Source organism: Aquarana catesbeiana, linkage group LG11 (genome assembly GCF_042186555.1).
Source record: "Aquarana catesbeiana isolate 2022-GZ linkage group LG11, ASM4218655v1, whole genome shotgun sequence".
Taxonomy (NCBI): domain Eukaryota; kingdom Metazoa; phylum Chordata; class Amphibia; order Anura; family Ranidae; genus Aquarana; species Aquarana catesbeiana.
This window is the reverse complement of record NC_133334.1, coordinates 22,313,791-22,333,172: the sequence shown is the minus strand read 5'-3', so window position 1 is coordinate 22,333,172 and position 19,382 is coordinate 22,313,791. Positions and strand designations below refer to the sequence as shown.

Sequence of the window (19,382 nt, the reverse complement as noted above, 5' to 3'; positions counted from 1 at the left end):
ACTCCAGTCCTCAAGGCGCACCAACAGGTCATGTTTTCAGGATTTCCCTCAGATGAAACGGCTGTGGTAATTACTAAGGCAATGAAACTGATCAAATCACCTGTGCAAAATAGTGGAAATCATGAAAACATGACCTGTTGGTGCGCCTTGAGGACTGGAGTTGAGAAACACTGCTCTATAGTGTGTACTTATCTCCGTCCAGAGCACTAAGTGTCATTTCTGTCTTCTGCCTCCTTTCTCTGCTGCAAGAGTCCCTTCTGACAAGTCCCCCCCCCGTCTCCTCCCGAGTCCCATCGACTGCTTCGACTCGCGGCCAAATCGGGCCCCGCGGCCAAATCGGCCCCGGGACTCGCGGCCAAATCGGGCCCCGCGGCCAAATCGGGCCCCGGGTCTCGCGGCCAAATCGGGCCCCGCGGCCAAATCGGGCCCCGGGACTCGCGGCCAAATCGGGCCCCGCGGCCAAATCGGGCCCCGCGGCCAAATCGGGCCCCGGGGCTCGCGGCCAAATCGGGCCCCGCGGCCAAATCGGGCCCAGCGGCCAAATCGGGCCCCGCGGCCAAAATCGGGCCCAGCGGGAAAATCGGGCCCCGCGGCCAAATCGGGCCCCGCGGCCAAATCGGACCCCGCGGCCAAATCGGACCCCGCGGCCAAATCGGACCCCGCGGCCAAATCGGGACTGTGCCCTGAGCCCACCCTTTTTGAAGTCAATTAGAGCCTCAGGCTCCAATCAAAACATTGAAATCCATCATATGGCGCCCTGCATGTAGATTAGGGGTGGGGCGCATGGATTAGGGGGTGGCGCCCCTGCGCCCTGTATGAACAGCCGCCACTGATGTGTTGCATACTAGCACATTATGACATTGCCTTGCATTGACTGAATTTTTATTTTTTTATTTTCCCACCAACTGCAGTTTGCTACCGCTTTAGGGGTCAGAGCTTTGAGGCCTTAAGCTTGAATGTGAATAAAGTCTAATTTTTTTTAACAATCTTTTTATTATTGTTTTTTTGGAGAAATTACCCAAATTAAAAGTCCCATATATTTTCAATCCCAGGGTTATAACTGGGTGTGAACTATTGAATGCAAAACAAGGAATGTGGTGGTGTTTATCGAATATCACCCCTGACATAATTTACTAAATCACAATTCCTATAGAGCACTGTATTTACTAATCCAGAGGTCAACTGAAACTATATCATACCATTTGGTATATACAGTGGATATAAAAAGTCCATACACCCCTGTTAAAAATGTCATTTTTCTGTGATGTAAAAAAATGGCAGAGATAAAACATTTGAGAACTTTTTCCACCTTTAATGTGACCTATAAACTGTACAACTGACATCTTTTAGTTGGAGGGAAGTAAAAATAAAAAAAATAAAATAATATGGTTGCATAGGTTACCGGTCTCAAAAGTGTGCACACCTTTACACTAATACTTTGTTGAAGCACCTTTTGATGTTATTACAGCACTCAGACTTTTTGGGATGAGTCTATCAGCATGGTACATCTTGACCTGGCAATATTTGCCCGCTCTTCTTTTGCAAAAACACTCCAAATCTGTCAGACGGTGAGGGCATCTCCTGTGCACAGCCCTCTTCAGATAAGCCCCACAGGTTATCAATGGGATTCAGGTCTGGGCTCTGGCTGGGCCATTCCAAAACTTTAATCATCTTCTGGTGAAGCCATTCCTTTGTTGATTTGGATAAAGGCTTTGGGTCGTTGTCATGCTGAAAGATGAAGTTCCTCTTCATGTTCAGCTTTCTAGCAGAAGCCTGAAGGTTTTGTGCCAATATTGACTGGTATTTGGAACTGTTCATAATTCCCTCTACCTTGACTAAGGCCCCTGTTTAGGCTGAAGAAAAACAGCCCCAAAGCATGATGCTGCCACCACCATGCTTCACGGTGGGTATGGTGTTCTTTTGATGATGTGCAGTGTTGTTTTTGCGCCAAATATATCTTTTGGAATTATGGCCAAAAAGTTCAACCTTGGTTTCATCAGACCAGAACACATTTTCCCACATGCTTTTGGGAGACTTCAGATGTGATTTTGCAAAATTTAGCCGGGCTTGGGTGGTTTTCTTCGTAAGGAAAGGCTTCCGTCTTGCCACTCTACCCCATAGCCCAGACATATGAAGAAAACGGGAGATTGTTGTCACCACACAGCCAATACTTGCCAGATATTCCTGCAGCTCCTTTAACCACTTCAATACCAGGCACTTAGACACCTTCCCGCCCAGGCCAATTTTCAGCTTTCAGCGCTGTCGCAATTTGAATGACAATTGCGCGGTCATGCTACACTGTACCCACACAAATTTTTTATCATTTTGTTCCCACAAATAGAGCTTTCTTTTGGTGGTATTTGATCACCTCTGCGGTTTTTATTTTTTGCGCAACAAATAAAAAAAGACCGAAAATTTCGAAAAAACAAGTTTTTCTTTGTTTCTGTTAAAATTTTTTGTAAATAAGTACGTTTTCTTCTTCAATGACGGGCACCGATATGGCTGCACTGACGGGCACCGATATGGCTGCACTGACGGGCACCAATATGGCTGCACTGACGGGCACCGATATGGCTGCACTGACGGGCACCGATATGGCTGCACTGACGGGCACCGATATGGCTGCACTGACGGGCACCGATATGGCTGCACTGACGGGCACCGATATGGCTGCACTGACGGGCACCGATATGGCTGCACTGACGGGCACCGATATGGCTGCACTGACGGGCACCGATATGGCTGCACTGACGGGCACCGATATGGCTGCACTGACGGGCACCGATATGGCTGCACTGACGGGTACCGATATGGCTGCACTGATATGGCTGCACTGACGGGCACTGATATGGCTGCACTGACGGGTACCGATGAGGTGGCACTGACGGACACTGATGATGGGCACTCATAGGCGGCACTGACGGGCACTCGTAGGTGGCATTGATTGGTACATATGGGTGGCACTGATGGGTGGCACTGATGGGCACTGACAGGTGGCACCGATGGGCAATGACAAGTGGCACTGAACACACTGATCGGTGGCACTGATAAAACATATTGGGGGCATTGCTGGGCAGATCTGGAACATAATGGTGCCAATCAGTGCCCATTTGTGGGCACGGATTGGGCACATGTGGATGGCCATGGGGTACATACCTGGCCATCCACATGTTGCCCCTTCCCTGGTGGTCCTAGTGGCGATCTGAGGGGGGGCTGCACTGATAAACAATCAGCGCAGACCCCCCCCCCCCCCGTCAGCAGAGCCGCCGATCGGCTCTCTTCTACTCTGTCAGACGTGAGTGAGGAAAAGCTGATCAATGGCTCTTCCTATTGACAGCGTGATCAGTCGTGATTGGACACGGCTGATCACCTGATAAAGAGCCTCCGCCACACCGCTCCGATTGCCGCGATGCGCGCCCCCCCGGCATGTTATCCTGCTGGACGTCATATGACGCCCAGTCAGGATAACTGAACCACCGCCCGGCCGTCATCTGCTATGGGCCGGGCAGGAAGTGGTTAATGTTGCTGTAGGCCTCTTGGCAGCCTCCCTGACCAGTTTTCTTCTCGTCTTTTCATAAATTTTGGAGGGACGTCCAGTTCTTGGTAATGTCACTGTTGTGCCATATTTTCTCCACTTGATGATGACTGTCTTCACTGTGTTCCATGGTCTATCTAATGCCTTGGATATTCATTTGTACCCTTCTCCTGACTGATACCTTTTAACAATGAGATCCTTCTGATGCTTTTGAAAGCTCTCTGTGGACCATGGCTTTTGCTGTAGGATGTGACTAAGAAAATGTCAGGAAAGACCTACTAGAACAGCTGAACTTTATTTGGGGTTAATCAGAGGCACTGTAAATGATGGCAGGTGTGTACTGACTCCTATTTAACATGAGTTTGAATATGATTGCTTAATTCTAAACACAGCTACATCCCCAGTTATAAGAGGGTGTGCACACTTATGCAACCACATTAAATTTTTTTTATTCCCCCCCCCCTAAAAGATTTCAATTTGTCAATTTGTTTTCCAACTGAGTTGTACAGTTTATAGGTAACATTAAAGGTGGAAAAAGTTCTGAAATAATTTAGGTTTTATTCATTTACTTTGTCTCATTTTTTTTTACAACACAGAAAACTGATATTTTAACAGGGGTGTGTAGACTTTATCTCCACTGTGTGACTAAATAAACGTCGTCCCCCCCCCCCCCCCCAAAATATCATCTGTTTCTGTATTATGATTGTACCCATCAGTATATTTTCCATCATTCTGTAAACCACGCCCCATTATTCCGCTCTTTGACGTCTTTGACAATGTTTCCTGTCATTCCAAATTCCTTAATGTTGCAATGAGGGATTCTGTGTAATGGATTTTTTTTTTCTTTCCTTAAATATTCATTTCTTTTTAATCTTCGTTGTTTTAAAAACAAAACAAAAAAAAAAAAAAAAAAAAAAAAAAAGCCTTTTAATGAAAAGTTCTAAATAAATACATAAATTCTCAAAGGTCCGTCCATTCCGAAAGAACAAAAGACAAAACATGAAGAGACTCTTCCGCCTGCTGCTTCGCCCCTGCGGGTTAATTATACTTTCTTAGAGGCGCACCTGTGTTCTGTCCCCCCCGAGGATAGAGGAGGAATTTAAGCATTTCACGAAATGACTACACTCGAAGGAAAGGATTTCATCAAGACGTCTCTGCGGTACCAGCCAGATTACACTCAGACGGATTAAAATAAACTATTTGTATACGAGAGTGGAGTGAATTACAACACCTTTTTATTGTTAGAGCTTGAGGTTCCAGATAGAGAGGTGAGGCAAGAAAAAGGGGGGAGGGGAAGTTTAAATGATGAGAGAGGAAGAGGGGCGCCCCAACATATAATAATGGTCAATGTTAGAGCTGAACGCCAGACAGACATCAAAGATACCAACAAATGCAGCTCTGTATTAATAATACATCACTGAATGTTTTTTTTTTTTTCCACAAAGCCAATCAAGCTGCACTAAAGTTTATGTGCTAAAAAGGGACATGCTGATAGGAGGAGAGAGCAAAGGGACAGAGAGAGATGAGCTCATCAGTCTATTCATTTTTTGGCGGCTGGTGCTCACTATTTAGAAGGGGCAGCACAACCAACACTCACAACCCCCCCCCCCCCCCCCCCCGCCTGCTGGAGACAGACGACGGGTCAACAGCAACACCCCCCCCTTCCCCCTTGGGCGACACAGGCGATCATGTAAACACCCCCCCCTCCCCCTGCCACCTTGGGCGACACAGGCGATCATGTAAACACCCCCCCGCCCCCTCGAGGCGACACAGGCGATCATGTAAACCCCCCCCCCAGTGGCGGTCAACCAAGAGGCTGCCTTACCTTGAGGAGGCAGGGAGAAGGAAGAGCCAGGCCGCTCCAGCAAACACACAGGAGACATTCTCCTTCCGGCCGAATAGATACCGCAGAGGTGTGTCCTGAGACACGATTGGCCAATAGGGGCTTCCTGATTGGCCGGAAGGAGAATGAGGAAGAATAGCGAATATTCATTGGCTTGTGTCAGACCTGGGTGATTTGCTCCTGGCACAATGATCTGCGCCCTGGGCCCACCCTATCTTGAAGCCTATTAGGTGCTTCAAGAAAACACCCCACCCCGCATTGGAATCCATGTGCCCGGCGTCCTGAAAGGGATCGGACGCATGGATGGGGGGGGGGGGGGGGGGCGGCGATGGATAGGGGAGTGGCGATGGATAGGGGAGTAGGGGAGGCGGCACCTGTGCGCCCTTAATGGACAAACGCCCCTGCTGTCCAATCGGAGGCTGGGGGGGGGGGGGCAACTAGTAACAGTTAATGAACTGCACTAGAGAAAACTCAAGTTTCCTGCCAAACAGGGCTGTGCATATAGCTTGGTTGACACTGCTGTGACCCCCAAAGTTGTGCATCTTCCAGCACAACTTTGCATTGCGACCCGCTTGCAGCTTTGGCAAATATAACAATACAGAGTGAGACACATATTCTTAAAACTTACAAAACTCTCTGAAGTTCGCAGCCAAAGTCGCAAAAGACGAGACTAAAGCTGGATACACACTATACAATTATCCTTGGATTTATCAAAACCTTATGAGGTCAACCCTAAACATGTTCACTTAGTATGCAATCAGACAGGCCCTTGCACTACATAGTTGAAGGTAAATCTAAAGGAAATCGAACAAAAAGTTGTATCGTGTGTATCCAGCTAAAGAAACTTCCTTGCGACTTCTGTGATTTTTAACATTGCAGTCTATGGCATTCATGTCGCAAGGGATGTGAAGAAATGTCTCCAGCACACCAAAGATTCCTCCAAACGGGTTCAAAGCTTTATTATGTGGTCACGTGGTACATACAAAAGGCAACGCTTCTGAGCCACGCAGAGCACATTCGCCAGGCGAGCGACCACGGTTTGAGGAATTCCTTGATGTGCCGGTGACATTTCTTCACCTCGAGTGTCTGCGGTTCCCAGCCCGGGGTCACCGCAGCACCCACCAACACCAAAACAGCCAACTTCAGGAACGTGTGCGTTGGGAATATTGGGATTGGTCATGACGCAAGGAAGACGTAGAAAGGTAGTGCAGGAACTATTTTTTTTGCCGCTGCTGTGACTTGAATCGCAGCAATTAAGATGGAACCCATTGAAAATATATGTTTGGGACTTGCAGCAAGTCGCATGAAAAGTTGCAGCAGGGCGAACCAGGGCTCTATCTCAGGACTGGATGGACAGAATTGGAAATCCTTTGGCAGGTAATACATCCCCCACGTATCTGTGTATTTATCTGTGTCTGTATGGTGTCGAGTTTAAGGCTCGGTTCACATAGGAGCCGCGTGCGGCTCGCAGCAGGGCGTCCGGTGTGTCCCGGTTCACCGTTTCAGGTCCGATTTCAGCTCAGATTTTGGGCTGAATTCGGACCTGAAACGGACCAAAAAGACAAACAGCGTTTTTTTTGCAAAACGCACCGGACCCGCTGCGGATTTATGTGAATCGGCTCCTCCTGCGTTTGCGAATTGGATGCGGGGATCCCGCATCCAATTTCGCAATGGTGTGAACCCAGCCTTAGAGAACAAACACCCCCACAACAAAAACGACTTCATCTAGTATCTTGTATGACCTCCATGATTGGTGAGGACGGCACCGAGTCTTCTAGGCATGGAATGAACAAGCTGGCGACATATTGCACAGAGCAGCCATAGGCTCATATTACCTGTTAGGGGCGCTGTGACGGTGGGCTGGATGGGATATGCTTGCTGGACAAATGGCTTGACGCTGGAAAACAATACAGAGAAACACAACATTTTTTTATAGACAATGTAGCGAAATTCTTTCTGTATCCGTACTGCATCTATTGGGACAACCAGTCAGACATTTCTTGGCATGTATATATACCGACCTAGCGTGATTGTCGGTGATGGCTGCAATATAAGCCCTACCCCCCCAAATAAGCCCTAGTTAAAGTCCTTGTAGGTCTTATTTTCAGGGTAGGGCTTATTTTTGGGGAAACAGGGTAGGGCTTATTTGGGGGGTAGGGCTTATATTGCAGCCATCACTGACAATCACGCTAGGTCTTATTTTCGGGGGAAACAGGGTAGTAAAATTAAAGCAGAGTTCCGACAATTTTTTTATTTTTCTTTTAAAAGTCAGCAGCTACAAATACTGCAGCTGCTGACTTTTAAGATAAGGACACTCACCTGTCCAGGGCGCCCACGATGTCGGCACCCAAAACCAATCTGTTCCTCGGCCCTCAGGTGGAGGCGCCGCCATCTTCAGTAAGGGAATCAGGAAGAGAAGCCTTGCGGCTTCACAGCCTGGTTCCCTGCTGCATGTACGCGAGTCACGCTGCACGATCCCACTTGTCCCTGCTGTCTTCTGGGACCTGTGTGTCTGCCAGAAGACAGCAGGGGGGACGGAGGAGGCGCCAGATATAGCATAGATACCTGTGGATACTGCGGCTATCTATGCCCGGAAGTGGGAGCAAATACCGGGATTATACAGGTATCTGCTCCCCCCTCCCCCCTGAAAGGTGCCAAATGTGACACCGGGGGGGGGGGGGGGGGGGGAATCCTGAAAAGAAGAAGTTCCATTTTTGGGTGGAACTCCCCTTTAATAACAACTAGCCGGGGATAAAAGATTTTGAGACACAATGTACAGGGATAGGGACAATTATGGACACACACCCAAACTCACTCAGGTTGGACTGGTGTCTTTATTCAACCTTGCTATCTATGTAAATATGTAAGATAAAATATTTCCATAAAGAATGCAGACCTGTTTGTTTTTTTCCGTCTTTAAATCTAAACCCAAGAACAAAACTGTAATATCTTGCAGCTTACCTGCCCAACAATGTGGTGGCTGCATTCGTTTTCTATTTTCAGTCCTTTATTCCCCCTGCTCACCCTGATCGCCGCCTCCTAAGTTGACCCTACTTCAAGCTGCCTTTGCATTCCCATTGACTTATATGTGGAAAGAAGTACTTTTGACACAGAGAAAAGTCCATTGGTACAGGCTGTGCGACCTTTATCACATTTTCCATACAAATGGGGTTCGTTTATCGTCTTGCCAACCATGTAAAGGCATGTGTGTGGCAGCAAGGGGAGCCCTAATGCCCACACACCACACAAGTCTATGGCAGCTGAGGTTTGCTGCATACTCACAGCAACTGAACCATCACTGACAGCTCCCGGGTTTTTAGCTACAATTGTCCGGGTGGGCTACCCAATCATGGGATGTGGCAGGTGGGCGAGAAGAACAAGTTATCATACTGTAAGTAGACTGAAAAGTGAGATTGGGTCACTGTAGATTATTATACATCGTATCCCTATTAATTCAGGATGCTAAAACTGGTGCAGCTCTGCATAGAAACCAATCAGCTTCCAGGTTTTACTGTCAAACGCTTATATTGAACAAGCTGACGTTAGAAGCCGATTGGCTGCCATGTACAGCTGCACCAAATTCAGGAGTTTTGATAAACGTCCCGGAGTTCTCGAAATGTGCGCTCTCTCCCGGCACTTACTCTTGTGAGGATCCAGGACCCGTCTGTATCATTCCTGGCCAGTACTGCGAACACAAAACCAGACAAATTCATATAAACTGAGGTCACATGATTATACATAAAACGATGGTGTGTATCAGCCTTTTCAATCTTCTTTATCACAGAGGAACCCTTAAAATAACTTTAAGGTCTCAAGGAACCCCTGCTAGTAATATTAAAGCTCACAGTACATTCATGTGGACAGTAAGTTGTTACATGAATATGAATGAAGGGATAAGGAATGTGACATAATTAGCTAATTTGACACCCATAGCTCTTCTACACGACATCATTAATTTGATTAATAATAAAATGTAACAAATGATCATAGGGGCCCTAAAAGAAACGCAGTGAAAATTGTAGTGCTGCCTCTCATTGTTGGCCAATTAAGAAGTGGCCAATAGGATGGCCCTCTTTGATTGATGGTCAGTGAAAGGACAACCCACTTTACATTCTTAGATTGGTGGTCAATGGGAGAAGGGCTCTCTTAGATTGGTAGTCAGTGGGAGAAAGGACCCACTTATATTGGTGGTCAGTGGGAGAAGGACCCTCTTATTGGTGGTCAGTGGGAGAAGGACCCTCTTATTGGTGGTCAGTGGGAGAAGGACCCTCTTATTGATGGTCAGTGGGAGAAGGACCCTCTTATTGATGGTCAGTGGGAGAAGGACCCTCTTATTGATGGTCAGTGGGAGAAGGACCCTCTTATTGGTGGTCAGTGGGAGAAGGACCCTCTTATTGGTGGTCAGTGGAAATAGGACCCTCTTATTGGTGGCCAGTGGAAATAGGACCCTCTTATTGGTGGCCAGTGGAAATAGGACCCTCTCCTTTTGGTGGTTAGTGGAAATAGACCCCCTTATTGGTGGTCAGTGGAAATAGGACTCACTTATTGGTGGTCCGTGGAAATGGTACCCTCTTATTGGTCAGTGGAAATAGGACTCTCTTATTGGTGGTCTGTGGAAATGGGACCCTCTTATTGGTCAGTGGAAATAGGACCCTCCTATTGATGGTCAGTAGAAAAAGGACCCTCTTTCAGGCTAGTCAGTGAAGGACCCTCCTTTATTGGGACCCTCTTACAATGCCTACAATGGTGGTCAATTAAAGAAGAACCTCCTTACAATGGTGGTCAGCGGAAGCATTGCCCTCACCCATTATAGATAGGTATCCATTATTACCTGAGAGGCAGAAAATTTTCCCCAAGGAACCCATAGTAACCTCTGGAGGAACTAAGGTTGAGAGAGGCTGGTGAGCCTATTTGAATATATGGCCACTGGAGAGAATACATTCCCGAAAGTTGATCTGCAGTTACAACAACTTTGAGGCAAACTGGTCAGCCATATTACACATTTAAAAGTAATAAGTCCAACCTGGCAGCAGACCGTGAATAGAGTAAAACCAGGTTCTGAGGGGCACACTTCTTAGGCAGGACTTTGACTTGAAAAGAATTAGGTGGCAGAGCAGATTGGTTTAGAGTACCACAATCATTATTGCTGATAATTGTATTCTGATAACAGTTTGCAATGGATACGTTTGTCGTGATGGGACACATCTTGTTATTTCACATACCGTTAAACATTGTTGGTTGGGACCAACTCCATCAAGGACGCTTGAGCAGGTTTAGGTGGTCATTAAAAGGTGACCACTGCAAGCATTCCTGACAGTTTGTGCCTACCCATGCTGCTTTATTTCTGGACAGCTTGGTCTTAATATAGTTAGGTTAAAAAAAAAAAAAAGGCATCCATCTAGTCTAACCAATAATGGTCTGCACGTTCATTCAACGCCAGCCCAGCACAGACTGTCATTCTCCTGATATAAGCTGTGTAATTAGACAGCAGCAATGGGGGAATATTGCACCTTGTGGAGCGAACAGAGTGTAAAAATAACTGTCTCCTTGGTTATAATACCTGACCAATACTAATGTCAATGGATCTTGCCATATGATTAGCAAGCCGATGTTTCAGAGCCTCGAAAGGTCCCTTAAAATAAGAAGGTATAATGATGTTGGTCACTATGCTGCCTTGTAAAAGGAACCCTGTGAGACCTAAAAACTGTCTTTCGAAAGAAAACATAAGCCATAACTGAGCTCTTCTTTCTAGATTTAACTTGTCAAAAGATGAAAACTGCGTACCCATTAATGTTCCCACTCGAAACCACCTTCTCCTTGACGTGTTTCGCCACTGCTGGTTTGCTCACAAGGATAGAGGGAAGTCTTCCTGTATCCTTATGAGCAAGCCAGCAGTGGTGAAACACGTTAAGGTGGTTTCGGGTGGGGACATCAATGGTGCACAGTTTTCATCTTTCAACAAATAGAATATAGAAAGAAGAGCTGTTGTGGAGTGTGGTTTATGTTTACTTCTGATTAGGAGTGGAGACGGGCTGTGGTAGCCAGCTCCTGGGTTGTCTGTGTGGGTTGAAAGGAGCAAGTCTGGAGCGGAGCCATGGGTTTGGGTATGTTTCTGTCGCAATACTGTCTTGCTATTTATATAGGACATGATCTTTTCACACCAAAAACAATAAAAATAATTTGTAAAAGATTAATTTTGGAGTGATGGTGACTTATTTACGATTGGATTTACGGAAGGCAGTGTCTATTGTTGCCATTGCAAGAACTGTATAGTTATACATGAACCAAGCTAAATAATCTGAAAACAATATCTATGGTCAATGTAAAGATTTGGTAAATGAACTTTATCAGGAGGAGTGTATAAAAGTCAAGTAAATATTAGCAGAGAACAGAAAAAGAGGAGATTTTACCATTCACTGTGGGAAGGAATTCTTTACAGTAGTGGTAAATCTATGACCTGCCCTACCAAAACGGCCAATATTAAAGCTTGGTATGGCAATATTCTGATCTAGAGCAGGGGGTCTCCAAACATTTCACTACAAGGACACGCTGTGTATTATATAAATCTTTGTGGGCCAAAACAAAATAATTTTTTTATAAATAAACCAAATTTAAAGAAGTTTTAGAGTACAAGAGTAAGAATTAGAATGAATGGCAGCCAACTGCGCGCGTTTTGCAGCGATTGCCACACAATTTGGAATTGCAGTCGGAATCGATTCCATCCACAATTCCAAATCGCCAAGGGTGAATGAGGTCTTAGGGAAAAAAAAAAAAAAAAATCAGTAAAACGAAGAAAATTCCAAATAAACTTGAGCCCATCAGAGTCCCCATTGAAGCCCCCTATAGTGTACATCTGCACCCCCCCTTACATAAGGGCCCTCTCTTACATCAGAGGTCCTCATAAAATCTTGTAGCAGGCTGGATTTGGCCCACACGCCATAGTTTGGAGGCCCCTGATTTAGAGAAATGATGTGGTTACTTTATTGGAACAGGAGGGCTTTTTTTCCCCTTTTAAAGTAAAAATGGCCACAGTCACGTCATACTGCAGTTTTACCTTCCACTACACTGCTGAAGATTTTAAGAGGCTGGACATTGGTCTTTTTTCCTCCACCTACTTAACCATATAACCAGAGACAAAACCATGGTAGGAAGCCCTGAGCAGACAGACACTTACCCCGGGTGCAGGAGGAAAGGCCGGGCGAGGAATCCCTGGAAGGCCCAGCTTGTTGTGAATGGCAGTGGCGGATACAATCTGAGCGGAGGACATGGCCGCCATGTGCTGCAGTGCTTTGTCCTTGGCGGTTTGATCCTTTAATATAACAGTTAGCATGCAGTTACTGAATTCTGTGCAGTCAGGTTTTTTTTTTGCGCAGCTACAAGCGTGGATATTAAACATAAGAAAAGCAAAAACATGCAGCTGTGTGGGGTCCTGATCTAAAATTGGTAGCTTATTGTAAAGCCCCACTCTCAAACTGTTAAATGTCTGATTGTGGTACGGGACACCTACACGCACCAGGGACACAACAGTTCCCTATACACATCACCGAGGCATCAGGCCAAAAGAACGAACTCGTGACCCTAGATCACCCAGCTAAGGCCACAAAGCACTTAGAGATGTTTAACTTGTGAATGACTTATCTGAGAACCAAAATTGGCCAGGGTGGCAGGACAAACTTATTATTACAAGTACCAACTGTTTTTCTTCCTAAGGTCAACACCACGTAAACTTGATTGCGCTCTCTTCATTGAAGTAGGACAGGTCTGTACACCTGACAGGAGCATCTCCCTGATAAATCACGGGGACGGACTAAAGATGGCCGGCCATACATGGCTAAAATTGTGGCCAATTACTTCTGAACCGGACATAAAACTCGAGCCGTAGACGGCCCTGATGGCACCACCTAGCTCAAACTATATCGACTTTCAAGAAAAACAAATGCAATAATAATGTAGAGGTTGGATAAAATGTTAAATCTAATGCAATGCTTACAATGCATCTATATATCCCTTTTCTTCTCCTCCCATGCTCATCTTCAAAGGTCTATAAATCCCTGGTCTTCTCTTCCCATGCTTGTCTCCAGGACTTCTCCAGAGCCTTTTCTATCCTCTGGAACTCCCTATTCCAATCTGTCCAGCTGACTTCTACTCTGCCCACTTTTAGGTGATCTTTAAAAAATTATCAGCTTCAGAGAAGCCTATCCCATCCTCACCTCACAACTAAACACTTTTAATTCTCCCATTGGCTCATCCCTCACAGTTATTAACTTGTGTTCCACTTGCCCTCCTAACCCTCTTCTATTGAACTGTACTGTCTCCCTTTATAATGTAAAGTCCTGAGCAAACTGTTGGTGCTAGTTTACTATAATAGATATTATATATACATACTATATACCCCAGTATAGTGACGGCACCAAGAAATGGAATGCAAAAACTTGGGTTAAACCCATAAACCCTACACAATTTCCAAAACGTTAATACAGTCCTCTGAAAAAGGACCCAAACCAAAATCAATGGGTCATATTATCATGGACCATAGTGGGAATAAAAAAAATAAAAAAAATCCTCTAGGTAGGTGCCACCGGTTCAAACCCAATGAGTCCTGGGAGAAAATAACATGAAAACAAAGCTATCAGAGGGACAAATGAGGAGGAAATGGGGACAAAGGGGTTTGGTTCCAAAGGAGGAACAGTCCCTCCAAATCAAGGACAGTTGGGAACTATTTTCTTAAGCAACAATTTGTATGTTCATTAACATTACTTATCACTAACTTTATTGTGCCCAACAAAAGAAAAAAAAAATTATACTGGTGAATTTAGAGAATCATGCCACTGTGATGTGATGGTTGTGAACCGAGCCTTGTGCTTGGACAAACACTGGTGCGTAGGTGTCCGGTAGGAGTTAAATGGTTTAGGTATTCATGAATATCAATCTATTGCCAGACTGTGCTACCTGCACCCTGCCTCTTCTATACTCGTATGTACTGCTACAGGAAAGGGTCATTCAGCCATGTATGCCCAGTACTGGACAACGGTGCATGATGGTAAACACACCAAAGCAGTCGTTAAGCAGGTTCAACTTTTAGGCAGGTAATGACCATGCTGGTAAGGCTTGCATGCTTGTATAGGCCAAGCCACTGCTCAGTGACACTAGTCAGATACTGGACGTCACGCCCTGCCCCTTGATAGTAGTGACGCCCTGAAGACCATTTGGTTTCATATTAGGTTCTTTAGGGTAAGGTAGCACAAGCTGGGGTCACAGACTAAAGCCAATAGCCAAACACTGTGCCAAAGCAAACTAGAGTCACAAGTGGTGGACTGGGAAGGGGGCATCAACTTACCATGTTTGTCACCTGGGTACAATATAAATAGCGTGTTAAAAGAATTGTGTAACACAAAAACACCAAACATCACACACATCTGGTTACCAAGGACATAAAAAGCAGATGACCGTTTTCGGCAGGAGGATGGTAGAAATGACTTTGGAGCCTTGTTTATAAAACGACGAAGGAAGAACGGTTTTTCAGTCACCCCAAAAGCAACTAATCTGACTCAAGCTTCCTATTTTCCACTTGTCATATTTGGGTTGGTAAGGGTTTGCTGTCGAAGCTTTGATAAATATCGTAGGTCGTGATTCTGGGCAATTACCAACATCCCTGCAGGTTACCAAGTCATCTGCTAAGGTCCGCCGAGTATGAAACAAAGTTCTGTGCTACTTTATCACATTTTCAGAAGCTTCTAAGAACCTCGGATGAGAAGTCACATTGATCTTTACGAGGAGAAGACTTGTGACCAAGCTTACAGCTTCTTGGCATACAATATTATGTAAAGCTCCAGCATTCTAATGATGACCTACATTTGTACAATTCTTTGCACAGATCTGTAGTAAATGTGAAATTCTTGGTATAAATAACACCCCCCCCTCGTCCGAGTCTACTGCAAATATTTAAAAGTGTAGCTAAAAATGTCATATGGCATGGTTATAGAACACCTGCCAAACATTGTTTCGTATTTGAGTAGAATTTAAAGAGACCCTTTCACCAACTTTAAAAAAAATGCAGAAAAATCAACTATCAAAATAATCATGGCGGACCCTCAGCCCCCCTTTCTTGGGGTCCACTACCCTGGACCTGTATAGCACCCTACTGGAAACACCTTGGTCAGTCATTACAGTACAGAGTTCCATATATGCAGGGTCCAGCGCCGATAGGCGTGTTACAGGCAATCCCCTTATATCGCCCACTGCAGGGCCCGAGTACCATTCATCTGAGCATTTTTAGCTGTAGGAATGGATCCAGAAAGAACCAAACTCTTGTTCCCTACTGGAACCATTTTGAGCACATGGCAGTGTTTGTGTGCAGAGAGATGCACACCTGTGACCATCACCTTCAGACACTGGCGAAAAAAGTAAAGTACTTCCTGTATGGGAGGGCTTATGTAGGGGAGGACTTCCTGTTTGTTTCTGCCAGTGTCCATTCACCTTTAGGTGGCGCATAACCCAGGTTTGCTCAGCCCTCTTTCTTTTACATCATAGCCCTCTTCTGGGAGTGTCTAATTGCCATCTGTGCTGGCCTAGCTCCCATGCTTCTCCCCTATGTAATGGTTTATGTAGCAGCCAAGGGGAGGGTGAAGGGTAATACTATAGTATAGATCACCTCTCCTAAATGACAGCTCTGAAGCTGGCCTTACACCTGTAGAATTTTGTTTGTATGAGAAAGTATAAAAAAAAATAAAAAATAAAAAATTCTCCCCCCCCCCCGACTGTTTGATGGCACCTTCATGGACTCGACTAATTTCAAACTACTTTTTGTTAGAATGCCATGTCAATGTCTTGATTTTTGTAGAACAAACTTTCTACTTCTGGATTAAAATTTGACAAGCGAATGTGCCCAAGACTAGTTATGATTTTTCATGGCCGGAAGCGAATTCAACAATTAAAAATTTGTTGCTTCCCATTAGATTCCACCAAAAAAAAAATTCCCTTCATGTCCCTTGATTTTTGTTTGCCTGCTCTGATCAAAACCAATGGGTTGACTTGTACCCTTTAAGTCTAAGATAATTGAATGAAGGTTCAGAAATTGCCATCCTTCAAATGAAATTCTACAGGTGTAAAGCAAACCCGAGTCTGTTGGGGCTGCGGACATCACATCCAATTAAGACAAAAAAACATACATTGGGCTGCACTCCGTGGACTTTAGAGGCACGACACCAATATGTTAAATGTGAATACAAACTTTATTAATGCACAGTTAAAAAATGTCATTAAGATCACATTAAAAACAAGAGATGGCAGCATCCTGCACCCTTATGTCGGTTATGGTGGTGCCCTGCCCCACCCCCCACCCCCACCAACATAAGGGTGCAGGATGCTGCCATCTGTTCTTTTTAATAAAGTTTGTATTAATATTTAACAGATTGGTGTTATGCCTATAAAGTCCATGAGGTGTGGTCCAATGTAGGTTTTGTCTTGATTGATGTGAATTAAGGACGGGGCACTTTTATAGGAGTGAGGGTAAGGAACTTGGGTCATTTTCATTTTCCACCCTACCTAGTTTCTGTCCAGCTATTCAAATTAATTGTAAAGACATCACATCCAAGATAGCGGCAATCAGCAGCAACTGCTTCCCATATGATTATATGTGAATATAACAGGGTTTTTTTTTTTGTTTTTTTTTTTTTTACGCATGTTATTTAGCTGTAAGTGCCTACCTTGTGAGGACCTCCAAAAGCCCTAAAACTTTAGGGCTTTTGGAGGTCCTCACAAGATAGGCACTTACAGCTAAATAACATGCGTAAAAAAAAAAAAACCCTATTATATTCACATATAATCATATGGGAAGTTTTTTGATGACATTATTGTGTGGCAACAGAGTCTCTTTAATCGCTTAAGGACCGCCCCACATAGATACAAGGCAGCAGGGCGGCCCCTTTAGCGCCAGATCACGTACCTGTACGCGATTTTTTTTTTTCCTTCAGGGTCTGGGGCGCGCATGCACTCTGCCGGTGACCAGCTCCGATTGGACACAGTGAGAGCCAATCAGCAGGTCCAGCGGACCCAATGTCTGCAGGGACCCGCCGATTGTTTCCGAGGCAGACAGAACAGCGGTCTGCCTATGTAAACAAGACAAATCGCCGTTCTGTGACAGGACACAGAGATCTTTTGTTTCTGCCAAGCAGGAACACAGATCTCTTTCTTCTCACAGTACAAGCACCTCCCCCAAAGTTAGAAAGCACACCCTAGAGCCACATTTAACCCTTTGATTGCACCTGTTAACCCCCTTCCTTGCCAGTGTCCTTAGTACAGTGACTGTGCATATTTTTTTAGCACTGATCGCTAGTGTCACTGGTCCCCAAAAGAGTGTCAAAGGTGTCTCTTAGTGTCCGTTTTGTCCGCCGCAATGTCACGGTCCTGCTGTAAGTCGCTGATCACCGCCATTACTAGTAATATCAAATAAATAAAAATCATAAAAATCTCATCGTTTGTAGACGCTATAACTTTTGCGCAAACCAATCAATATATTGGGATTTTTTTTTTACTAAAAATATGTAGCAGAATACATACTGGCCTAAATTAGATGTTTTACATTTTATTACTGGAAATGTTTTATAGCACAAAGTTGTTGTTTTTTTTTTCAAAATTATCAGTTTTATTTTTATAGCGCAAAAAAAAAAAACAATTAAAAGAAAAAAAGAAAAAAAAAAAAACGCAGAGGTAATCAAATACCACCAAAAGAAAGCTTCTTTATGGGAAAAAAAAAAAAGAACATAAATGTTTTTTGGGTACAGGGTCGCACGGCCTCCTAATTGTCAGTTAAAGTAACGCAGTGTCGTATTGCAAAAAATGGCCTGGTTATGAAGGGGGTAAAACCTTCCGGGGCTGAAGTGGTTAAAGGCTATGTGCACCTTTGTTCACCTTTTTTTGGAAATTCCAGCTCCCCCATGTACCAACATAGCATTAATGTACTTATTTTGCAAAAATAAAACAGCTTTCCATTAATTCTACACTGGCTTACCTCCCTCTTCAAAGCTGTTTAAAAACACAATGCTCCAATACTTCTGCCTTACTTGCTGGTCAGACTTTAGGTCATGACACAGGAAGGCGTTGACCAGCTGATCTCATTAGCACATACCCTGTGTGTTTCGTCAGATTAGGTGACCCATCACATTTTGTAACAGAAGTAGCGTTACGTCACGGCCATCTTGGTACACCCCGCACTCTGCTGCAGTAAGGATACAGTGAGATACAGTGTACACCCACCGGAGTCTTGCATGTCTCAGTTATTTTTACCATTAAACTGAGTTTATATAAAGAAATACAATATTTAGAAATCCATCCCTTTGGATGTTGAATTGTAAAAGCAGCGGCAAGCCTGCTGATCTCACAGGTTTGCTGATCTGACAGAACACCGCTACTTTTACATTTCAATTGTAAAAAACAGTCAGACCGATTGCTAAATCCTGTATTTCGCTATAAAAGCTCAGTTTACTGGTAAAAATAACTGAAATGCAAGACTCTGATGGGTGTACAAACATGTCAGCTTGCCGCCTTCTCACTGCATCCTTACTCCGGCCGAGTGCGGGGGTGTACCAAGATGCCCGTGACGGAACGTCACTTCCGTTACGAATTCTGATGGGTCGCCTAATCTGACGAAACACCTGCATTCATCTCCCCATAGCTGGTCAACGCCTTCCTGTGTCATGACCTGAAGTCTCTCCAGGAAGTAAGGCAGAAGTATTGGAGCAGTGTGTTTAAACATCTATGAAGAGAGTGAGGCAATCAAAGTGTAGAATTCATGGAAAGCAGTTTTATTCTTGCAAAATAAGTACATTAATGCTATATTGGTACATGGGGGAGCTGGAATTTAGAAAAAAAAAAAAAGTGAACAAAGGTGAACTTGGCCTTTAAAGACGGTGTCATAGGTTTACTTTTCTTTTTTACATTTTTAATACCTACATGTAGAAATACATACATTTTGGTAAATTTTTAGGTTTACAAGTTTGTAAAAAT

At 44.6% G+C, this 19,382-nt stretch overlaps 1 protein-coding gene across 4 annotated transcripts in view; it reads right to left on the bottom strand.

Moving 5' to 3' along the window:
• TEAD1 (TEA domain transcription factor 1) overlaps window positions 1–19,382 on the bottom strand; it is a 169,905-nt gene that overhangs the window by 41,034 nt on the left and 109,489 nt on the right. For 3 of the 4 annotated variants that reach the window (XM_073604056.1, XM_073604058.1, XM_073604057.1), the window contains 3 exons: window positions 12,553–12,687; window positions 9,020–9,063; window positions 7,214–7,275 (listed from right to left, as the gene is read on the bottom strand). In XM_073604056.1, coding sequence (XP_073460157.1) covers window positions 7,214–7,275; window positions 9,020–9,063; window positions 12,553–12,687 — 241 coding nt within the window. The remainder of the gene's footprint in view (window positions 1–7,213; window positions 7,276–9,019; window positions 9,064–12,552; window positions 12,688–19,382) is intronic. The other variant, XM_073604059.1, reaches the window with a different exon arrangement.